We start from the raw sequence: 22,444 nt of genomic DNA, 5'->3' as shown, positions 1-22,444 counted from the left end.
TGGGGGATTCATGGTGGGCCTCACCTATACAACTGAAGCTCTGCCCTTTATATATATATTGAATATGGGACACACATAAAAAGGAAGCAAGGTTCCCATCGATGGCCACGGTCATCTTGCCTTTTTTGACCCCCCTGCAGATGTCCTTGTCTCTTAGTTGAAAACAGAATTGGGGAAAGCCCCTAATTCTTGCCACTGGTTTCTATCTTAGTGTTTGCAGGCTGCTTCCCCACCTCCCACCCCCCAAAAAACAGGCCTTGAAACTTACGTGGCAAAACTGAGATTGTCATCTCTTTTCTTCTTATTCATCTCTCAACTCGGTACCGCACAGTCCTATTCCCAGGAGCTTATGCCCAGAGACATTCTTACATAAACGTAAATAGGCCAGAACATTTGGAAACCACATTTCTGAGCCCTTGTGTACTTTAACACATTTACCAATTGAGGGGGAAATGCAATTCAATTCTCAGGTTTAATTGCCCAAGGAAAGCTGGCGAGCCATACCTACATTCTTCGCCTTAACATCTTGCAGACACTTTCTCCCCAACCTGACACCTTCCAAGTAAGTAGCTTAGGCACAATAATTCCTACCCAGCATGGATGATGGGAGTTGTTGTCAGTCCCATCTGGAGGGATCAAGATAGGGGACCAGGGGAACCCTGACAGCTATTCGTCCGTTCTTAAAGGAGACATGGGATCTGTAATTGCATAATATCCAAATGACTGCTGACAGTCACTTCAGTATCAGAGCACCAAGTTCTAAGAAACTGTATGCTGCCTTTGACTTTCAGCTCATCTGCTTTAATGCTATAGGACAGATATGAGCAGCATTAAATCCCTTGGGTCAGCTATCAATTAGTCATGGACCACATTTGGCAACGTCGCATTCAATTCTTTCCAAAGCAGTTCTTATCATATAAGTGAAAGCCTCTTAAAAGAGATGGTCTTTTTGTATTCTCTTGGTTTTCGTGCCAGGAAAAAAGAAAACCAAAAACCCAGAGTGGCACGATGCTTCTTTCTAAGGAAATTCCGGACCTGTCTCATTTTGCTTTTTACTGACCAGATTTAATGCCACCATCACAACTTCGAAGAGCCTTCTCCGTCCCCTCCCTGCACTTAACTCAAATACTGAGAAAGACAAACGTTGTGGAAGTGTAATTAGCTAGCCATTTCATGGATGGTATGTCTCACTAACACTTTGCCTTTGATGGTAGCTCTTCTCTACGCAGGTGTGGACCAGGACATAGAGCAGTATGTGATTCCTCAGAAGGAAAAGATCTAAATTATTCCAAAACTACCTGGATAATGATGAATGATCTTTTCTGCTGTTTTAATATAATGTTGCTCAAAAACTACCTCCCATCCTTTTGTCCGATGGAGAAACCAGCTGGGAGAGTTGCACAAGTCAGCAAAAGAATGAAACGTTTTACGGGATTGCAGTCTGCTGGAAATTTTTGCAACCGTAGGAAGCTTTTCCAAATGAAGCCTTACCAACGTTTTACAAAATTCATCCCAGAATATTTTCTTCAGCATTTTGTGACGTCGTCATTCTTTCAAGAAAACACACCAAGTGTATTTTGCTCCATAACAGGGACCCACGGATAATGTCAACCATAGTCCGTAAGGTCAAACCATCGTTTCAGTAATGCTAAACCACAGCTGGGGTTTCAGGACCAAATCCCCATGTTGATATACTTTTTTGCTCCCCTCACCTCATGTTTTCAGAAAATGTCTGCAGTAGGGTGTAACAACAGAATCTTAAAAGCCTGTTCAAGCTTCTCTCTATCCCATCTTATCCTTAATAAAATCAAGGTGGGGTTATTTTGAGTTTCCTCTTCATGCTTCCTGTATCTCAGGACTGGGGGATCTTCTCTGCAAGTCCCACCTTAACATTTTTTCCCATACCAAGGTCATCTCTCATTTTTTTACCCCACCCTATCATTATGGAACCCTTGGCCCCCAGAGGCCTGATCCCCCCCAAACCATACCACTTGCTGTTTTTTTTATTTTATTTTTTATTTAATTAGCAGACTTATCCCTGCCCATCTCCCCCCAATGGGGGACTCTGGGTGGTTTACAACAAATTAAAACAAATAAATACATAATTAAAATTTATAAAATTTTTGTTTTTTGCTTAAAACAGTGCTGTTCTGCCAGGCATTTGAAAATTAAGTGGCACTAGGAATGCTCTTTATGGTGCCTTGCTTTATATTAGTATCTAATATTATGGTCATTTTTAACTAATATAGTTGGCATTTTTCAGGGGATTGAGTTGTTTTTATTGCACGTTTTATGCGCTAACCACCACCTAGAGCCTTGGGACTGGTGCGATGCACATTTAGGGAATAAATGAATGGACAAATCCTTTCCCCCCTTTTCTTCTTAATCTGGTGTTGCTTCCGATTCTGCATTCTTCTCTTCTCCAGCAGCGTCACATTTGCAGCAGAGACTGAAGCTTGACAAAAAGCAACTGAGCGCGTTTCTCTGATTCCTATCTCAAACACTTTCAGGGTCTGGACAGCTTGAGGGCTCACCTTCTAAATGACACAATTCTACCCACTGCAATGCAAACAAACACTTTAACAACAACAACAGCATGAGCAAAACGGTGACTTGATGTTGGGACATGTGTGGGTGGCATTGTATCTCGGCAATTGTTGCCCAAATATTGAGTAATGTATGTGGGACTTGCTTGCTGATCTGTTCGTGGAGAAATTTGGAGGTGCCACCTCCGGATTCTTTAAAGATTGCAAAGTAGGGTTATTTTAGTGGGCTTTCTTTGTGGTGTCAATCAACATCAATCAATACATTCCTTCCTTGGATCATCTTCTCTTTTGAAGGATCATGGATAATATTAGGAAAATATCCTTCGCCACAGTTGCCTCAATCTCATTCAGGGCCACGCTCACAAATTTCTCAAAGCTGTTCTGAAGCACTGATGGAAAACGTGATTGAAGGGTAGAAGGACTACTTACAAGAAGACAAGTCTTACAGAAGAAGAATCACCATGACCTTTGGATACACAGTAGCAGTCAACTTTTTACAACCAACACTTTAGGGGTCTTAGAGAAAGCCAACCAGTATGGGGTGGTGAGTGGCAGACCTGGCGGAGTTGGAATTTTTTTTTAAGCTTTTGAAAATGACTCTCAACATCAACCTCTGGATAAAGAACCATGGCTACAAATGCAGTTAAAAATCAGGGAGCAGAGCAAATCATTGGTGAGGTTAGATGAAAATCAATCCATTTGAGAATCCATCTTTTCTTTGAAACAGCCAGGTTCCACCTGCTACCATCCTAACCCTTTCTAACTTGGCTAGCAAAGGGCTTTCCTCAGCTCATTGTTGTCACAGCAAGAGAAATAAGACCTCATAGCCTTCAGGTTTCCAGAAGCATATAAATTGGAAGCACAAAATACGATTGAGGCAGGATGTCAAGATAATTATAATTTACAACTGAGGATTGGATTAGCAGGCAAGTTTATATGAGTTTATTCAGGAAAAAGTAAGACTGGATTCACTGAGGCTTACTCTCCAGTAAGTCAGTAAAGAATTGCTGGCTTTGCCATCTTTTAATGAGAAAACAAACCAACCTTGATCTTTCTGGACAACCACCATCAGTGTGCTTGTCCAACACTCTGGACTCAGCTCTGTATCTTTGACAATCCCAACTTGCCATGGCAGCTTGTTTCCAACAGGTTTACATGCACAGCCTTGTCTGGTGTGACTTCTCACAGCAGATTTGTTCACAAAGCAAATGTGCACCCACAAACAGAAACATTTAGAAGTGAAATGTAACAGCTGCCAATTACACAGCTGTACTGCCACTCGGCTGGCATCAGATTGTCACACAAATCTGTATTTTCCACTGGCAAGATTGGAAACAGAGCAGGACAATTCCAGCCAAAGGGAGAAATTGATGGGGAAAGATTAGAAAGAACAGATTATGAACCAACAGTTTGAATTCCTACCAAGAATGATACTGATATCTTCTTACCCATTAACTACTTTCCTTTGCCTTGTGACCAACATACATTGAAATCCCATTAAGAAAAAAATGCTGAGATTGGTGAAAAAATAGCAGGGAGGGGGAAAAGTCTAGCTTTAGATCAAAAGTGAATTCTGCATCCAGATCTTTTTGGAAGCCTCTACTCCCGGATCTCTTTGGCTTCCCTCTCAACCAGCAGAAGGTTGACTGTTTGTGTCACATGCTTATGAAGGCCTCGCCTGGGCAAACAAAACTCACAGCAAAGCAAAGACAGTCATGCCAAGCTACAAGGGAACACATGGCTAAGTTTGTAAAGCTGGCACTGGTAAAATATGTCTCCTTACTAGCATAAGGGCACATGGGTGGCTTCTTCAGCAGTCAACAAACATCATGTGTTTTGCCAGTTGGAAGCCAAAGGCAGACAGAACCCTTAGTAAACAAAAGCTTTTCTCCAGCTGTGACTTCATCCGAGATGTAGAGAGTAAGGAAGATGACCTTGACAGAGACATGCGGGTGCTGTTGACTAGGCAAAGCATTTCTTAAGTCCAGAACATCCAGAAAGCCTTTGGAAGCAGCTCAGGTGGATCATTTCCTAATTCACTGGAGGAGGAGGAGGAGGAGGAGGAGGAGGAGGAGGAGGAGGAGGAGGAGGAGGAGGAGGAGGAGGAGGAGGAGGAGAGGGAGGTCCAGCACAATCAGACTTTTGTTAGGATAGACACTCTCAATAAAAGTAGTTTTAGCTTTCCTGCAGATGGGCTGGTCCCTTCCCTTCTCATGGGCTGGTCTACCTAGTGGGGCTGACATGAGAAGATGTTGGAAAGCTTGCAATATTTTTCTCTTGTATTGAGGTGGTCTTTCCAAGCTTCTGAAGCTCCTTTTCTTGATCGTATTTCAGCAAGCAGAGTCCAGATCGCTGGGCATTTGCCAGCCAATTTTCATGAAAGGCACATACTTCTTCTAAAAGTACTTCCTGACCTATTTCCAGGCAGCTCTTGAAATTGACTTTGAAACTGTTAAATAGTCTGGGTGCTGAGCAATTCTATCATAGGAGGGTCCTCCAAAATCAGACTAAGATCTGCTTTAGGTTCCATCGGTTAAAGAATCTGTATTGTCATCCAATAAGGAGCAGCAGGCCCCTCAAATTGTTTCTCCTTTGACACAATCCCCCTTCCTTTGAAGAAGATATTTCTCTTATTGTATCTTCTGGTTTCTACCCATCAATGTTAAGACTTCAATGCTGTGTCTCTGTTTGATCTACTGTCTCCCTTTTTTGAGGAGGAAGTAGATTCTGGTGTAATTATTGAAACCAATTTTTTAATTGATGCATGGTTAATGGTTAGTTAATAATGGTTAGGGTTGAGAGGTGATAAATATTGGAGACTGGAGAAGAAATGAGAAGAAATGTGTCCTTCCTTCCTTCCTTCCTTCCTTCCTTCCTTCCTTCCTTCCTTCCTTCCTTCCATCCATCCATCCATCCATCCATCCATCCATCATTACTTCACTAACATCTCTACGTCCCTCAATAAAGAGATTATGGGCAGCTCCCAGTGACATGTATTGTTGAATTATTTGAAATCAAGTGTCGTGTGCTCCCAAATGCAGTTCCAACTTGAAAGTGGGGGCAGGTGGTAAGGAGAGAGGCCACCTTGCTGGGAAACTGGAGGAGCGTAAGAAACAAGGGCTGTTAAGGATGGAGACAACCAGTCTTTAGAATGTGGCTTTATCAGCTTAGGGAAGATAGAGCTTTCCTCATTTAGAGAATCTGGGAAGGATTCCGAGACCTTCTTGGCAGAGGCTATCTGTATGTGTGCGTGTATTGACCAAATATGCTGAGTGTGAAAATTTAAAGAGCAGATATAAAGTCTGAAGAACACCTCCTTTCTAAGCCCTGCCTACCAGCAGGGTCTCCTGCCCTCCAGAGGAGGGCATTGTGACTTCCATTGTGCCCAGACTAACATGGTTACAAACATACAGAAGAGAGCTGGAACTTAGCATATCTGGAAGCAACAGTTTCCAACTCAGTTGGTGGGTTCTCAAATGCATATTTAAGCATACTGTCTGGAGATATGGGCTTCTATATTAGGAAGTAGGCAATTTTTTTCAACTTGGGGTCCACACTATGACTTTAACTGGGTTGGGCTGTGAGCAATGATCCTGTGATGCCATTCTCCAAAACATCTGGACTTCGATTTTACATTTTGGAGGGCCTGGGTGGGTTTAAAGGGGTAATATAATCAAGACTCCTATTTTGCCCCACAAGCCCACTAAAAACTAAGAAAACCTATCCTAGATTCCTCCCCCCGTGGGAAAAAAATAATGCCCACTAAGCTATTCCAAATGGATCAAATTAGACCCCAGCCTAAGTCAACTCACAATCCTCAAGCTGATGCCCTCCAGATGGGTTGGACACAAGTTTCCATCAATGACTGCATGGTGATGGGTCATCAAGAGCAATGTTTAGATTTGGTTCTCCTTTACCTGCGCCCTGTAAAACTTTACATTTTGATATCAGTGAAATCATTAATTTTTTTAAAAAGGCAAAAATCAGGGAAACTGGCTGGCTAAGGATCAGCAGTGACTATATATTTTTATATAGTCTTTTCCAGAGACTATAATTCTTCGACTTGTTTGGAAGCATGTCCCTGGGCAGCTCAATGCATTTTACATGGATTTTTTTTTTTTTAATTTGGCACTGGAAAAGACAGACACATCCAACATCTTCTACCACAAAATACTATCTGTCACAATTCTGCTCATTTCTCACTATTAACTCTGTTGCATTGGATCAATGCCTTCCTCCATGTTATAAAATCTTCAGCCTCTGCAACAAGTGACTTCACTGGTTTCCAAGATCCAACAAAAGAGATGTTGTGGATTTTGAAAATCTACAATAACTGTGATGGAATATATATAGTGACTATAATAGAACAGGAATTATATCCCACCAAGGCATGGGACATAACTCTACTTATCTTAGCAAGACTTATTTTCACCCAAAGTGTGTCCAGATTTCAACTAGACAATATGTCAGATTCATGACTTCCTAATGTGCTTCTGGTTTTGATCCATTTAACCTTAACCAAACTGTGTGTGTGTGTATTTGTGAATGTGTGTGTATGCGTGTCTAACTGTATGTACATATCAGCCACCAAGAGTCTTATGATGAGAGAACATAAATAATGAAAAAGAATAAGCATATAAACCAAAATGTTAAACATATTTTCTCAGAAGCCAGCCCCACTCATATTAAGTATCTACTTGGTTTCTGCCAAATGCATTCATTCAAGATGTGGGGAGGGAGGGAGGGAGGGAGGGAGGGAGGGAGGGAGGGAGGGAGGAAGGAAGGAAGGAAGGAAGGAAGGAAGGAAGGAAGGAAGGAAGGAAGGAAGGAAGGAAGGAAGGAAGGAAGGAAGGAAGGAAGGAAGGAAGGAAGGAAGGAAGGAAAAAACAGGGAAGGAAGGGTAGATTTGTCTCAATATTGGAAATGTTATTCAGAGCATGCAGTAGGATTAACATCAAATTTGTTGGCTTATTAATGTCTTCATTGTGAGGTGTGATGGGCACAAAGTCTAACAAACTGGGTACCCTTGTGGGGACCACTACACTACCACAATAGGGGCCAAACAATCAAGTGGCTTGCCGTGCCGTACAGTACTGAGACCCCAAACCCCCTCCACTGTCTATCCATTTTCTACCTAGCAAATACTGAAGAGGTGGTGGTCTCCGTTACGTGGTTTTACACCCACCTGCACCATTTGTTTAAGGGCATTTGTTTACACCCTCAAAGCTGGCAGCACCTAGCCAACCTAAGCCATGTCTGACCTGGTTAGCATTTAGTATTCAATAAATGCAATCTATCAATCCACTCTGAACAAGTTCCCAAACGACTTTTCCAGTCTCAAGCTGTTGTGATATTCTGAATGTGGCCCTTTCCCCAAAGGAGATGATGATCTGATTGCAACTTAGCTGTGTGTGAGAGAAGACACACCCAACAGCTGTGTTGTGCATGCAAACAATAGAGAGATTAATTTCAATCCAATTTAAAATAAATAAACAATATGTATATTTTCCAAAAATCTCCATAGGGAAACTCAGTTAATGAAAGCAACTTTATTGCTGATTTAAAGTGGCAATTTGGGACTCTCCTAAAAAAATTAATCTACACAGATCTCAAGAACTGCTCACCCTAATTCAACTTTCTTTGGTCTGCTAAATAATACCCAACTTATTTTGCAATGCTAAGGTCCAAATATTATGTCTTTTAAGCAGCCTGGTCTTCTGTGTTCAAACACTTCTTTAGCTGAATGTGACTGGTATTCATCTTTCCCCCCATCTTGGCCTTTTGATCTTTAAAAGATCAGACCTTAAATATCTTTTCTACAAGAAGCAAGGTCAGGAAGAACACCAACGGCATTCATCTGTGGCTGAGTTCACCCGACACATTATACGCAGGTTAGCTAAACAAATAACTTGTTATGCCCCAAAGTCATAAATGCACTTTTGTTCTTTAAATTTCTCCATTTTTTTTAAGGATCTCATCAACTCCTTCCAAACACTATTTTCTTGGTCTTCCCCTTTCTCTCCATTCATTCATTCTTCCTTCCTAGATTTGTTTTGCAACACAGTCCACGCACAATCCCTGTCTTCAACTTTTATCATCCCCCACTCCATTCTTAAATCAATAAGAATAGCTGTGAATTAAAGCCGTTTTTTTAAAATAAAAAAAATACACACACATAACCACAAAATCAGGCTCAAAATCCCAGATATGTGATCATAGGACTTATAGTCCAATACATTTGGAGAATGCCAGATTAGGGAAAGTTGTGTTAAAAGACCTCAAAGTAGCCCTTGAGCATTTGAGATGGAAAAGTCAATTTCAACTGACTTCATGTCCATTAAATACCCCAAGGGGATCGAAACTCATAGCTCCAATTGTTGGTGGTTTTCATTGCTCCTTGATTATGAGATTTCTGCTCTTTTATGTGATAAATCATCAGAAATCTCCAAAAATTTTGCAAAATTTCTGTTCTTAGCCATGGCCTTTAGAAACCACCTGGTACCTCCTGCACGTGATTAGCTATTTATGTGTGTGTATGTGTGTGTGTGTGTGTGGGGGGGGTTATTAAAAATGGAAAATTTAGACAGTAATTTACTGCAGCTGCTCAAAACAGGAAGTTTAAACTATTGAGAAAAACATACCTTCAAAGGTTACATGAAACGTACAATATAAAATAAATAAATCCACAACTTAAGATTTCCTCACAGTCTCCCATCCACGTATTAACCAGACCTGTCGCTGGTTAACTTGGGAGCCTAGACAAGATCAATTCCTATCATTCAGCCCAGAGTCAATGAAAGCCAGGTGGCATACGAGTTTAATGAATTATTATAATCTCCCAATTTGTGGTCTTGATTTTTAAAAATCTGATTTTTTTAAAAGAAGTTTTCATTGGCTGCTGTTAAAAATTGCACAAGCTGCCCCCCCCCCCCCGACAACAAGGCACTTCTTTATCCACTGGGAGAGAGAAAATGCTGGATCAAGATGACCTTCGGCCTGATCCCACTGGCGTATTTCCACGCTCTTAGGACAGGACAAGCTTGTGGGTTTTTTGCATAATGTTCTCGACTTTAATGAAATTCCTTTTCTCGTTAGCCTCCTTTGGCCATTTGGTGGAAAGTCAAGAGAATTAATAAATAAATGTCCGTTCTACATACTAAGCCCTACAGAATTGTTTGAAGCATCCTTATGTAATTACTAGAACCACTTTTTATTTATTACCTAGACCGTCAACTCAGTTCTTATTCAGAATATGAACTGTGTGATTTAAACTCCATCACCACTGTAACTGAGTCCACCCCCCTTGCCGTTGGCCATCCTCTTCTTCTCTTTCCTTCCACCTTCCCCAGCATTAGCGCCTTCTCCAGAGAGACAGAGAGAGAAGGAGAGAAAGTTGACCTCCCTCTACCCAACAGAGACCATACCCTTCCGGTGTTGTAGAAGGAGAGCTGTGAAAGTCTATGGTAGCCAAAAATCCGGAGTCTGTGAGCACCTTTTCCAGCTAACACACTTTATTAAAACACATAAGCTTTCATGAGCTTTTCATACAATGTATTAGTTGGAAAAGGTGCTACCAGACTCCTGATTTTTTGCTATCCTTCCAGGGGGTTGCAGAGACTATTCCTAAATATATACCCCTGCATAGGCCCTACTAGTGTTGGGCACCATGGACCGCTTCTAAGCAAACATGTCTCAAGTTTGGGTCACACCTTTGATGTTTTTGCGCCATCAAAATTGAGGAGGAAAGCTTTGCAAAATTAGGAAGCTCTGTCATTCTCAGTGACTAACTAGACATCCCCAGGAGGACATCAAAGGCTTACTGTTAGACAACTACCAATATTCAGAGACTTACTGAATATGTATGTTCTCTTGTGCTCTCATGGCTGCTAATAACTGCTGATGACTAATGTCTCCTATGAATTTGACCTATTGCCTTTTAAACCTTCTCGGCTCGTAGCTGCAATCACTGTCTACAACAAGGAATTCCAGTTGTTAATTCCAGAGGTGTTTTCTGAGTGCTGATTTGTGCAATCAACTAAAAGCATGTGCATTAGTTCACCTGGGCTCCCAACATTAGGGAGAAGGAGAAATGCCATTAAAAACAAAAACTTACAGCCTCTTTCTTGGACAACTTTTTCCAACCTGGTGCCCCCAAGGTTTTCCCTCCATCCTACCCGACTTAGCCATATTTTCACGAATAAAGCCCCAATGGCTGAGCTCCTATACAGCATGCTAGCCCATCAACCATCGTTGACAAATCCCATTTGGCTGGGCTCACAAGACACACCTAGCCAAAACCAACCAACCGCAACCTCACAATTCAGCAGGATGGCACAGGCCACATTTCCGGCCTGTGCTCTGATATTTGCGAACTAGAGAATAAGTCCCATGAAAACATACGCAGAGAGTTGCTTTCAAAGGGAACAGCTTTCAGACTGGGTGTCTGTGACGGTCTTGCTAGATAAAGAAACGGGTTTCCCAAGGAAGCTCGCCTTGTGTGCTCCTTCATCGGCAAGGAGCAACAACTGCCCTGATTGAAATGGCAACAGTCTTCAAGGGGGGTGCCCCTCTTCTTTCAGCCCTTAATCTCCAGGGTTATGATCAATCTGGCCAGGAGTTTCCACCTTCTGAACTTCTCCCTTCCCTGAAACCCCTTCCCTTTCCTGCAAGACAGTGAAACAGACATGTCTGTTAATATAGGAGGCTAATTACTAGGTATAATTTTGAGTATTTCAGTGGTGTCACAGGGAAAGAATTTCAGATGAATCGCTCCAATCAATTAACACAAGATCCCCATCCTCAGCCCAACCCAACTTCCCACATTTTGAAGTGAGTGAAGTACACATTGGTATCTAAAACAAGGAAAGTATGTTTATACATCCTGGATCTGTGCTGACCTAATGGGAGGGAGGGAGGGAGGGAGGGAGGGAGGGAGGGAGGGAGGAAGGAAGGAAGGAAGGAAGGAAGGAAGGAAGGAAGGAAGGAAGGAAGGAAGGAAGGAAGGAAGGAAGGAAGGAAGGAAGGAAGGAAGGAAGGAAGGAAGGGAGGCATTTTGTTCATTTCTGATAGAGCAACCCAGGAATAGCAGTCTACTTTCATAGTAGACATACCCACTACGAAGTCCAACTTCAGGATTTTCCCCACATTAGTGGTAGCACCCACTCTCAGAATAAGGTAATAACAAAGCTTTCAAGTTTTGTTTTAGTACTATTTGTGACAGATCGCATCCAGGAAGTCAGAGAAAGGGGAAGACCATTGAATAAAGTCTGGGGATTCTCGCTTTCTCCTTGAAGACTTTTCCATCAGAGTCAAGTAACTGAAGTGGAGACTGTTGTTGTTGTTGTTGTTGTTGATAATAATAATAATAATAATAATAATAATGGCATTTGCAGATGAGAAAAGGGGGGTTGTCCAACTGGATAGGCATTACAGATCTGCTGAGGTATTAAGCTATTTATTACCCCTCTCTGAGGAACGGGAAAGAAATCCATCCCATCGTCATGGATCTGCCATGGGAAGGCAGCAACCCTACCCCATGGCTGGCTTCCCAGTGCCCAACATCCTAAGATATCCTGCCTAGAACATGGAGACTTAACTACTGTGGCATATTCCTACTAATACAGGCATCTTCCATGAAGTGCGCATATTCCTTCCAAAAACCAGCTGCAACGTTGAGCCCACGCAGCTCAGATGGCAGCAGACCCTCCAAAGGTTAATTATGCAACCCATCACCAAGACCTTCATTTCAACATTTCTTACACTGAATGGGCCATCCTATATTTGAGTGGTAAGAGACCAAGCAGTGAAGCTGGAGAAATCCATGTCTACTTTCTCTATTATGTGCTTACTTTCATAAGCCTCAATGGCATCTCCCTCCTCCCCCAGCCTACATATTAAAAGCCCAAATGCCTACCTCTTTAATTTCTGCAAAGTTATTGTATAAGCCGATTGTAATTAAAATCAACACCATCAGGCTCTTGATTACATGCTAAACCATCTCTTGTTGCCTGCAAAGTTGGATTTCAAAGCAGAAGGTTGCTTTGCAACCAGATAATTCTACTTTTTTCAACGTAACCCCTCCTAAATTTCCTGGGGTTCAGATACTGAATGGAAGTAAGAACAAAAAACCTGAAAGTCAATTTTGCCCACACTTTCCCCTTAACTTCTCCCCATCCCATGGAATTAAGGCAGTCTATTGAGCAAAGACAAAGCAAAAACAGAACGCTAGCAAGAAAAACCTAAAACAAAATTAAGACATTAATCCTTGCTTAAAGAGAGGGGCCAAGAATGTATCTCTAATTTTACGAAGAAAATATCCCACTGATGAACAAGGCCTGCCCTAAATATTGTACCCACACAGCTTTGGGGAAAAACATTTGCGCGGGATCCCCAAGCAAAGGTTTCTGCCCCAGGTACCAGATCTTTGAGGTGTGGGGGAAAAGTGAAGCTTCTTAGACATCAGTCTGTTAGAGGTGTCAACCAATCCAGACACAGCTACTTCCACATTTACTCAGAAGTAAACCTCATCCCATATATTTGAAAACAAAGGAGAGGGAGAATCTGACTTCTGAAGGTACTAGGGCAGTGTTTCTCAACCTTGGCAGCTTGAAGATGGGTGGACTTTAACTCCTGGAATTCCCCAGCCAGCATGCTGGCTGGGGAATTCTGGAAGTTGAAGCCCACCCATCTTCAAGTTGCCAAAGTTGAGAAACACTGCCCTAAGGGCTGAATTTTTGCACTTGGAAGGGCCAAATATATTGGAGGGTGGAAGGAGAGCTGTTCAACTCCTTGTGTCTTTTGGAAGTCATCATCCATGGGGGAATTATTCTACCAAGGGTGGTGGGTCCCTTGGAAAGAGGTCCTCTAAGGAGAGCCACCCCACATTCATGGTTGTCCTCACCCCTCTTGATGATCCCTCTGGCTTTGTTATTTCTCCTCCCCGAGGCCTCTTTCCTCATCTCCCAGGCCCACTTTTTCATGAGAAGAAGGAAGAGAGGATTCTGCTGCATTGAATCAGTTGTGCCTGGGATGGAGTTCCCTTCAGACAGGAGGACCCATTCAAGTCCATTTCCCTGCTCCCTGGGGGATTCCCTCCCTCTCACAGCCCAACCCACCTCACAGGGTTGTTGGGGAAGAAAAGGAGGGCTCCCCCCACCCTCCCTGGGCCACCCTGAGCAATCAGAGAGAGAGAGGGAGAGAGGGAGCTATGAGTGCAATAAATCAAGCCCATCTGTAGGAGGAGAGCCTGCTAGTCTAGGGTGGCCAAGCCTCAGGAATCTGGTCGCCCCTTTTCCGACTAACCGATGTTATTAAAAGGTGGAAGCTTTCCGGGCCTTTTAATCACAGCTGTTGGTCGGAAAGGGGGCGACCGGATTCCCGATCCTTCGCCTGGATCCCAGGGCCCCAGACGGACAGGCGCAAACTCAGGCGGGGAGAAAGTTGCCGGGGCCCGAGCCCGGGAGTGCCGCGCCCGTCCCCCGCCCGGCGGGCTCCCTCGGGATGAACGCCGCGCGGGGTACCTGAAGTCGCTGTACGGATGGATGATCCAGAAGCCGGCGGACTTCACCCTTTCCTGCTCCCGCTCGACCGCCTTCTGGCTGCCGAACATCCGCAGGGAGAATTTGTTGACGCCGGGCTGCAGCAGGGCGCCGAACTGCCGCTGCAGGAAGCCGGCTTGGCCCAGCCGCTGCTCCTCGTCCGGGTCGATCTGCTCGCCCGCGCCCCCGACCCCGGCCCCCTCCACCGGCACGAAGGCTGCGGCGGGCGGCGCGTCCTGCCGGGGAGCAGGGGCCGGCGAGGGAGAGGCGGCGGCAGCGGCGTCCGCCAGGCCCGGGGGGCTGCGTTCGTCGCCCGGGGACGCGGCCTCGCCCTCGCGGCCGATGAGCCGGCGGCCCTCGCCCGAGTCGTGCGGGTGGCGGCTGGCCAGCGACGAGCGGCTGCCCTTCAGCCGCCGACAGTCCCCGTTGGTGTTGCTCTTGGCGCTCGGCCGCCCGCCGCCGCCGCCCGCCGCCGCCGCCGCGCTCTCCGCGGGGCCGCCGTCCGCCGCCCTGCCTCCCGGGCCGGGCCTCGACGGCTCCGCGGCCGCGGCCGCCCCGGGCGCCGCCGAGGGCGAGAGCGGGTGCAGGCGGATGCTCCTGCGCCCCGCGTCCTTGCCGCCGCCGCCGTCGTCCTCCTCGTCCATGAGCGAGGCTTTGGGGGCGGCCTGCTGCGGGAGGCTGTAGAGACGCTTGCGCATCGACGGCGGCAGCCGGGCCATGGCCGGGCGCCGCGTGCCGCGTGCCGGGCCGGGGCGCGGCGGCCAGAAGACGCGGGGCGAGCCGAGGCGAGCCGAGCGCGGGGGGGCGGGCGGGTCGGGCGAGCCCGCGGCGGCGGGAGCAGCCGCAGCCGCAGCCGGGAGGGCGGCGGGGGCGGGGAGGGGCGCCCGGCTCTGCCCTCCTTCTCCCGCCGGCCGGCCGGCCAGCCCCCACCAGCGCCAGGCTCAGGGGACGGCCGTCAGCTGCCCGGACGCCACGCGCATCTCCGGCGGAGCCTCCGCCTGGGGCGCTCCTTCGAGGGGGCACCCGCCGGACCAGCGCCCAGGAGCAGGAGCGGGGGCGGGGGCGGGGGCGGCAGCCGAGAGAGCGCCCCCTCCCTCCCTCCCTCCCTCCCGGGAAGCCGCCCCTTCCTCTCCCTCCGAGCTCCGCGGCGGCGGCGGCGGCGGCAGCTAGCTGTCGTGGCGCTGGGCCGCCGCCGAGGCCAGCCTGCCCGCCTGCGTGGCCGCCGGAGCGCCGGGCCAAGCAGCTGCCGGCTCTTCAGGGGGCGAGGCAGCCGGGAGCGCCGGGGCATCTCGGCGAGGAGGCGCTCCGATGGCCAGCCCGGAGCCGCGTCTTCTTCCCGACAGGCGACATCGTCATAGCGAGGAGCAGGAGGAGCAGGAGCAGGAGCAGGAGCAGGAGGGGAGCGGTGCGATTAATAACAGCAATCGCAATCGCAATCGCAATAATCGGAGGGGCGGGGGCGCGGGGCGCTCGGAAGCCGGCGATCACCGCGACTCGCGCGCCCCGGCTGGGGTTACATCACTGCCGCCGCTTGCTCCCATCTCCCCGGGTTCAGGCAGCGACTCCGGAGCTGGGAACATTCAGCAAGGCGGCGGATCCGATTGGGTGGCCACTGGGGTCCCCGCGGCCAATCGGCTCGTTCTACCTGAGCCGGCGCCCGGCTTCTTAAAAGGGCAACACCTTGGCAGGGGGCGCTCGGCCCTGGGGACGCAGCAGGGGGACCCCGGGCGGGCGGGGGGAGTAGAGAGAAATGGCCAGAATCGAAGGGAAAAAAGGAGAGGTGGCAAAGCTGAACCCAACGCCCCAGGATCTGTGTCTAGATGCTCCTTCTGGCGCTGGTTGTAGCCCCACCGCCTCCTCACCTCTCTTAGCGTCCCAGAAACACTAGTGACAGCGTGCAAGGCAAGGAGGTCATCTCTGTTTAGCCCTCCCACCCACCCCCCCAGCACACATTTCAGGAGTCCCTGTTGCTATTTGGATTTTTTAGAAGAAATCCCTCTCCTGGCCCTCTGAAAACCTGAAATGGGAATTTTCAGTTCCCTGCCCCCTTGCATGTTGTTTCCCTAGGGCAGTGCTTCTTAACCTTGGCCACTTTAAGATCTGTGGACTTCAACTCCCAGAATTCCCCAGCCAGCATGTGTGGACTTTAACTCCCAGAATTCATGCATGCTGGCTGGGGAATTCTGGGAGTTGAAGTCCACAGATCTTAAAGTGGACAAGGTTGAGAAGCACTGCCCCAAGCAATGTTTCCAGAAGTGCAGAGCAAGCTGTTCTCCAATTTTCCCCCAGAACAATAATCCTGTGAGGTAGTTTGGGCTGAGAAAGACTGGCTCAAGGGCCCCCAGGGTTTCCCCAGTCATAGCTCAGTACTTCTACATCACACGGACTGTCCAGGGCAGGTTACTTTCAGGAGCGTCTGCAGGGAGTCAACAATGTCAAGATGGCGCCCACCCTGGATGTAAAAATGGAGGTGGACTTCCATCGTGACTTTTTTGACAGCCCCCCACAGATGCCGTGGGTTACTCTAAAACAGTGTTTCTCAACCTTGGCAACTTTGAGATGCATGGACTTTAACTCCCAGAAGTCCCCAGCCAGCATGTTAAAGTTGTCCACACTGGAAAAAACACTGCTCTAGGAAACCCTCGGAATCCTAGCTGCAAAAGGCTTGCATTTTCCTACTACACCCAAGTGGAAGCAAGTTGATTTACAAGCTTTTGGAAGAGCTTAAATCTGGACCTATTTCTCCATGTCACTCTCCAGCTTGTGACAACCCACATTTTGCCCAAAGATTAGGGCAATTAGTGAAAAAGATGGCTTGGTTGGGGCCTATCTGTTGTGTCTGATTTATGATCTTCATTTGCCTTTTGTCCAATTGGCTAAGAAAGATCAACTTGAGCAGGATCCCAACAGCAGTATATCTGATTTCATCATTTATTAACTAATACTTTTGGACCTGGCATTTGAACTACCTGATATCCTCTTTTCTGGACAAAAGTGTAGGACTTAGATTCAATTACTGTCTAAATAGCAAGACAGTAATTATATATAAAGTGTTGGAAAGTTTATTTAACACCCTCTCCTACATTCTATGGTGAACATTTAGAAAACAGAAGCCAGGGCACCAGTTCAAATGGATCCACGAAGCAGCAGAAAAAGTGGATTAAAGATACATTCCAAAGTCATTTACATTCCTGTCTCCAGGTAAGAAAAAAATGGAACATTTTTCCAGAAGATGAATCAACTCAACCACTCTTCTTCCATAATTTTAGACGGGTTTGTCCAGGTAATGATTTGGCACATGACTCATTTCTGAAATAGGAGAAATTTGGCTGGACTTGCACACTGAAATACAAAGAAGCCAGATGTGTTTTAGTCTAGTGTGTGGTTAGTTTATGCTCTATAGTGTTGGACAAAAGCAGGAAACTGGGTTAATCAAGCAAAGCATGGTCAGGTGATGCAAAGCAACTGGAAGGTGATGTACCCCATAGCCATGGCTTATGGGAAAAGCTGACCCCTCTGACTTCATGTACACATCTCACCAAAATAATCCACTAGGTACGTGAAATGCAATAATTTATTTTGATCTCCAATCCTCTCTAGTGGCAGCATTATATCAGTGTAATTAAGCAGCCAGCAGTACAGTTAGACCCACATTTATTTAGGATCACTGCTTAGAAATAAATCCTTGTGAACTGATTGATCCTCATGGTATTATTTATACCTACTGCATAAATGGAGTTACCCCTTGGTCTTGCTGATATTAAGACTGTAAGTTTTCTTTATTTCTACTCTTTGCCAGGGCCTTCACCCTTGGAAGATACAGATAGAGTGATTAATGGACTTGGTGTTTCCAGAGCAATCATCGCCTTTGTCCCTGAAATTTGGATATAATTTGATATCAAGCAGACTCAAAGGTTCAATTCACATCTCCCATTTTGGGGACTGATTTGGAACTGAAGACCTTATAAGTGAAGCATCTGAAGCATGATCCCCCATTGTCTTTTCTATCATTCCTCCCAATAGGAAACTTGATATAAATGGGAAACAGAAACACAAATAATTGAAACTCTTATGTGTCATTTTGGTTAATGTATCTTGTAGGTATGTATTTGATTTAAGTTAGAGGCTGTCCAACTCCAAAATGACTCTGGGCAGGTTACACTTAAAAAATAGGAAACTATTTAAAATACAAATGCAGTGATCAAGTAATATATTATTGATTAGTGTCACAAATAATACATGCAACTGTGGAAGATGTATAATAACTGTTGTAATGCATTTGACAAAGATTTACATCCCCTTTCCAGGGAATTTAAACCACCTTGAGCCCTCCACAATGATTTACAATAGTCCAGAAAACATTACAATAAGATATACACAACCACTTGAAAATGTTAAATCGCTCGAACATGCAGATTAATCCAGTGGAACAATTGAAGACCAACAAGAGATAAAACAGCTACATTAGAAAAGCAACAGCAGCAGGTAAGAGAAAACAAGCATCACAGATGACTCAAAAGCCAACTAGAGTGAAAAGACAATTAGGGTCTTTCTCAAGAGAGGGGCCCTAATTGATTTCCTTATATTTTTGGAATGTGGGGTAATCATGGAAGTGCCCTTTGAGACAAGAAAAGAAATGTGCCGTGATTCCCCAGCTCTTGTAGCAACTGCAAACGCCATCATTTACCTCCATTTGCATCCAGAAAGTAGAATTAGGAACACGCTATTAGCAGTAGAGTCGCTCCATCTGCTTGTGTGCAAAACACAGAGTGGAAGAGGTGGTGGTTAGGTTAAGCTATAGAGATCTGAGAAATAAATCCATTGGATGTGATCAATAAATCGGAAAGAAGCAACCACTTTGGAAGAGCCGAGAGGTCTGAGTATCAAATCCCTGGTGAGGTGAGGATGATCAGGACCATGGAGAGTTCAGTGGGATGCAAGACCACGAAGGACACCCTTAGGGGTGATGCTTCCATTCTAGGCTGGAGGCTGTGGTAGGAGAGTTAACAGGGGTGGTGGGTGCGTTTGTGTTTGCAAGTGGTGGCAGGGAGGGATGGTGGGTGTTGTAGGGGGTCTTCTTTATTATACAGATTTCTCAGTTTCTCAGTTTCTCGCTTTATCTGTTCTGGCAGAAGGAGTCTTATTTTATTTCTATTTATGAAATGTTTTCACCCTCACAGTTTGGTTCGATTCTAGGCAGTTCGCAAGTCTAAAAAAATACATCAACTATACAAAGTCACATAATAGAAACTCTAGTACTGTAAAAGAAGACAATAGAACTAAGGTTGGGGTTGATGGCTCCACAATCCCTAAGGGCCCTCCAGAAGAGCTGGAATGAGTTTACCTTTTGAAACATCCATTGATAATGGCTATGTAAGATAATACTGACCAAATTTGCCAGTGATTATCTTGTACAACATGTTTGGGTCATGCTCTGAAAGTAATTCTCATTAGAGACAATTGGGGAGGGAGACCAAGAGCAAGAAAGAATGAGAGAAAATAATACTGAACCTCTCATTTCAGTTTCTATGCTTTCAGTCTTTGCTTACAGCTAACAGAAGGCCCCATTTTATAAGAACATAACATGAAGATCAACAGAATGACCACTCTGGTTGCCGGAAAGGAAATGAGATTCAAAAGTCTGCTTTTCTATGTAGTCTAGAAAAAGAGCAGGAGCCCCATCCGGTAATATGTTCCGAGCATCTGAGACTTTGTGTTGTAAAGATTGTTTTTCCCCCTCAATACTTTTAATTTTATTTTTCATGTTCCCTGAAGTTTCTGACCTTCGTTGGGTGAAAGATATGTTGTACCTGAATTCTTCAAGGAAGAGGTACGATTATAGCAATCTGCATAAAACAAACCTCTTTTGTATTCCTCTAGTGGTTTTAATTTACAAGTTATCTTCTCCAAAAAAGTCAAGATCCAAACTTTGTAGCATAACAAAGCCCATAATACATTCCCAATGTTGAACTATAACTTATTTTGCCTAGCTCCTAAGAACAGAAGTTGGGGTTCCATTTAAGAGGTAAAAAGAATATGACTATTAACCGGGAAGTGCATCTAGGAAGAGAGAGGCTGTGAGTTCTAGTCCCGTCTTAGGCACAAAGCCAGCTGGGTACTTTGGGCCAGTCACTCTCTCTCAGCCCTAGAGAGAAGAAGGCAAGGGTAAACCATTTCCAAAAATCTTGCCAGGAAGGAAGGAAGGAAGGAAGGAAGGAAGGAAGGAAGGAAGGAAGGAAGGAAGGAAGGAAGGAAGGAAGGAGGGTTGCAATCACATTAATTTCCATGGCTGTGCCCATTTGGAAGCATAATGTAAAGTGCCTGTTTATGACTCACCAGCCCTGTTAGAACATGAAACCAGATGGTCTAAAACATGGGTCCCCAAACTCTTCAGCTCATCAACCCCTTCATGAAGTTTAATACATACTACTTTAACTAATAGTACTATGAATAGCAGCAGCAACAGCAACAATGGATAGTCCCATTGACCCTTGGGGGTCAATATTTACCACTTTGGAAAACCCTGGTCTGAAAGAAGGCATAATCGCATTCACAGCTGTCTAAAGAGTCAGAATTATTTCTTTGGTTCCCCATATTGGAGATATATTTGATAGCAACACAAGACAGGTCCTTCTTTCTTAGTGGTTGATCTCATGTTCTGGAAAACCTTGCCAAAAATGGTCAGACTAGCTCCATTTCTCCTGTCCTGATACAGGCAGGAACAGCTATGTTTGAGAGTTCAAGCTGATTTTTCTTACTCAACCAGAAAAGAGGGCTTGAATCAAACCTGAGATAAAAAGCAGGTGAAGTTTAAAAATCTCCAAGCAAGTAATCAGATTAGAGCTTCTATATAACTTGGGAGTTTCCACATTACATTTCAAATATTAGGAGATGCAGGACAGGCTTGGTCATCAAGGTGGCATCTCCAAACACAGTCATTTTTCCCCACTGGGCTCTTGTTGTGGGGAAAAATGGAGAAAAGAGGGCTGAGAAAGCTTATAAAAACAAATAAATGCCTCTTTGTTTGAAATTAGATCCTAACTTTTAAAAAAGAAATGTTAAAAGCTGCTCTTTCACTCCTAGCTAACATCTTGATGGACTTCACCTCATGCAGTCGTTTTTCTGTAGTCTAGTGTGTAATAGATATTTGAGATGAGGTGACTGGGAGGAAAAATTAACTATCTTTCAAGCTCTCCATCAATATGCCTGAATTTCCCAGAGGGACAAAGGCACACTAAACATTAGACCAAGAAAATGGTATGAGTAGTGAGTACTAATTCTCTGGTCCTGAGAATGTCTGATATAACTGAGATAAATTATTTAAAAATGGGCGGGGGGGGGGGAGAGGTGTTGATTTTAATGAAGTCAGATGAAACAAGGGAAGCGGATTCAGAGCGAAGCTCTGCTCAGCCTGTTCCGTGCACTTTTCATCCGCAGCAGTGTGGCTCTATTTGAAAGGAGGGAGAGATAGCAAATAAATTTTTATTGAAGCCAAGTTGCGCAACATCGCTGCAATTGCTCATAGAAGAAGATGGGAGTTTATACTTTTTATGGCAGGTTATTTTCTGAAAGCCTTTCTGCCTTACCTTGATCTTTTTAAAAACAGTTAGGTTGATAAAACCCACAACATTCTCTTGGAGAAGTAACCAAAGCAAAAGAAATAATGATGATGAAGAAGAAGAAGAAGAAGATGATGATGATGCCTCACTGGGGTTAATAATAATGGAGGGAGTCATATTAGCTCCCAGTAAATAAATACAAAGTCACTGTAATCTTTGAATGACTGAAAGTAAGAACCATGGACACCTGGAGAATCCTGGGAATTGAAGTCCATCCATCTTAAAGTAGCTAAGGTTGAGAAACACTGCATTAGAGCAAGAAATGGATTTTTCCTCACCTGCCTGCCATAGCCAGCTTCAATTCGTCCTTGATATAATGATGGTGTTTGTAAAGCTTAACCTGATTGTTGAAAGCAAGACACGGGCTAACGAGATCAGCACCATACGCTAACCACAAAAAAAGCAAATCAAGGTTGCGCTGGCAAAGTGTGAAAGCTGAGCTAATTCAGCCACTAAACCTTTACCTGGGCTCCTCAGGCATGCTGGGTAAACACAGTCATTGATCAACCTAGTTAAGAAATGGGGAAGCTTCTCTGAAGAAACGGTGCTGCAGGAACAGAATATGAGAAGAAAGCATTATCTCCCTTCTGGAAACATCCAGCCCAGGTGGCTTTGATGTCACCACATGCACAAATTACACTCTTAAACCAAACTCCATGGGATCAGAGAGTCCTTTCTTTTGGTGGAATCCTACTGTCCTTTCTAAGCTTTGAATTTAAACTTAAATCCCACCGGCATTGGA

At 45.1% G+C, this 22,444-nt stretch overlaps 1 protein-coding gene across 1 annotated transcript in view; it reads right to left on the bottom strand.

Annotated features, from left to right (window-relative positions):
* Positions 1-15,136, bottom strand: part of HCN4 (hyperpolarization activated cyclic nucleotide gated potassium channel 4) — a 52,687-nt gene extending 37,551 nt beyond the window's left edge. The window contains exon 1 of the mRNA XM_088148451.1: positions 14,066-15,136. Coding sequence (XP_088004577.1) covers positions 14,066-14,802 — 737 coding nt within the window. The 5' untranslated portion in view covers positions 14,803-15,136. The remainder of the gene's footprint in view (positions 1-14,065) is intronic.
* Positions 15,137-22,444: the final 7,308 nt, after the last annotated feature.

This window comes from Python bivittatus, unplaced genomic scaffold (assembly GCF_059951505.1).
Source record: "Python bivittatus isolate LINGU-HERP-01145 unplaced genomic scaffold, Pbiv_v1 ctg000530_np1212, whole genome shotgun sequence".
NCBI lineage: Eukaryota > Metazoa > Chordata > Lepidosauria > Squamata > Pythonidae > Python > Python bivittatus.
This window is presented reverse-complemented; position numbering and strand designations above follow the sequence as displayed.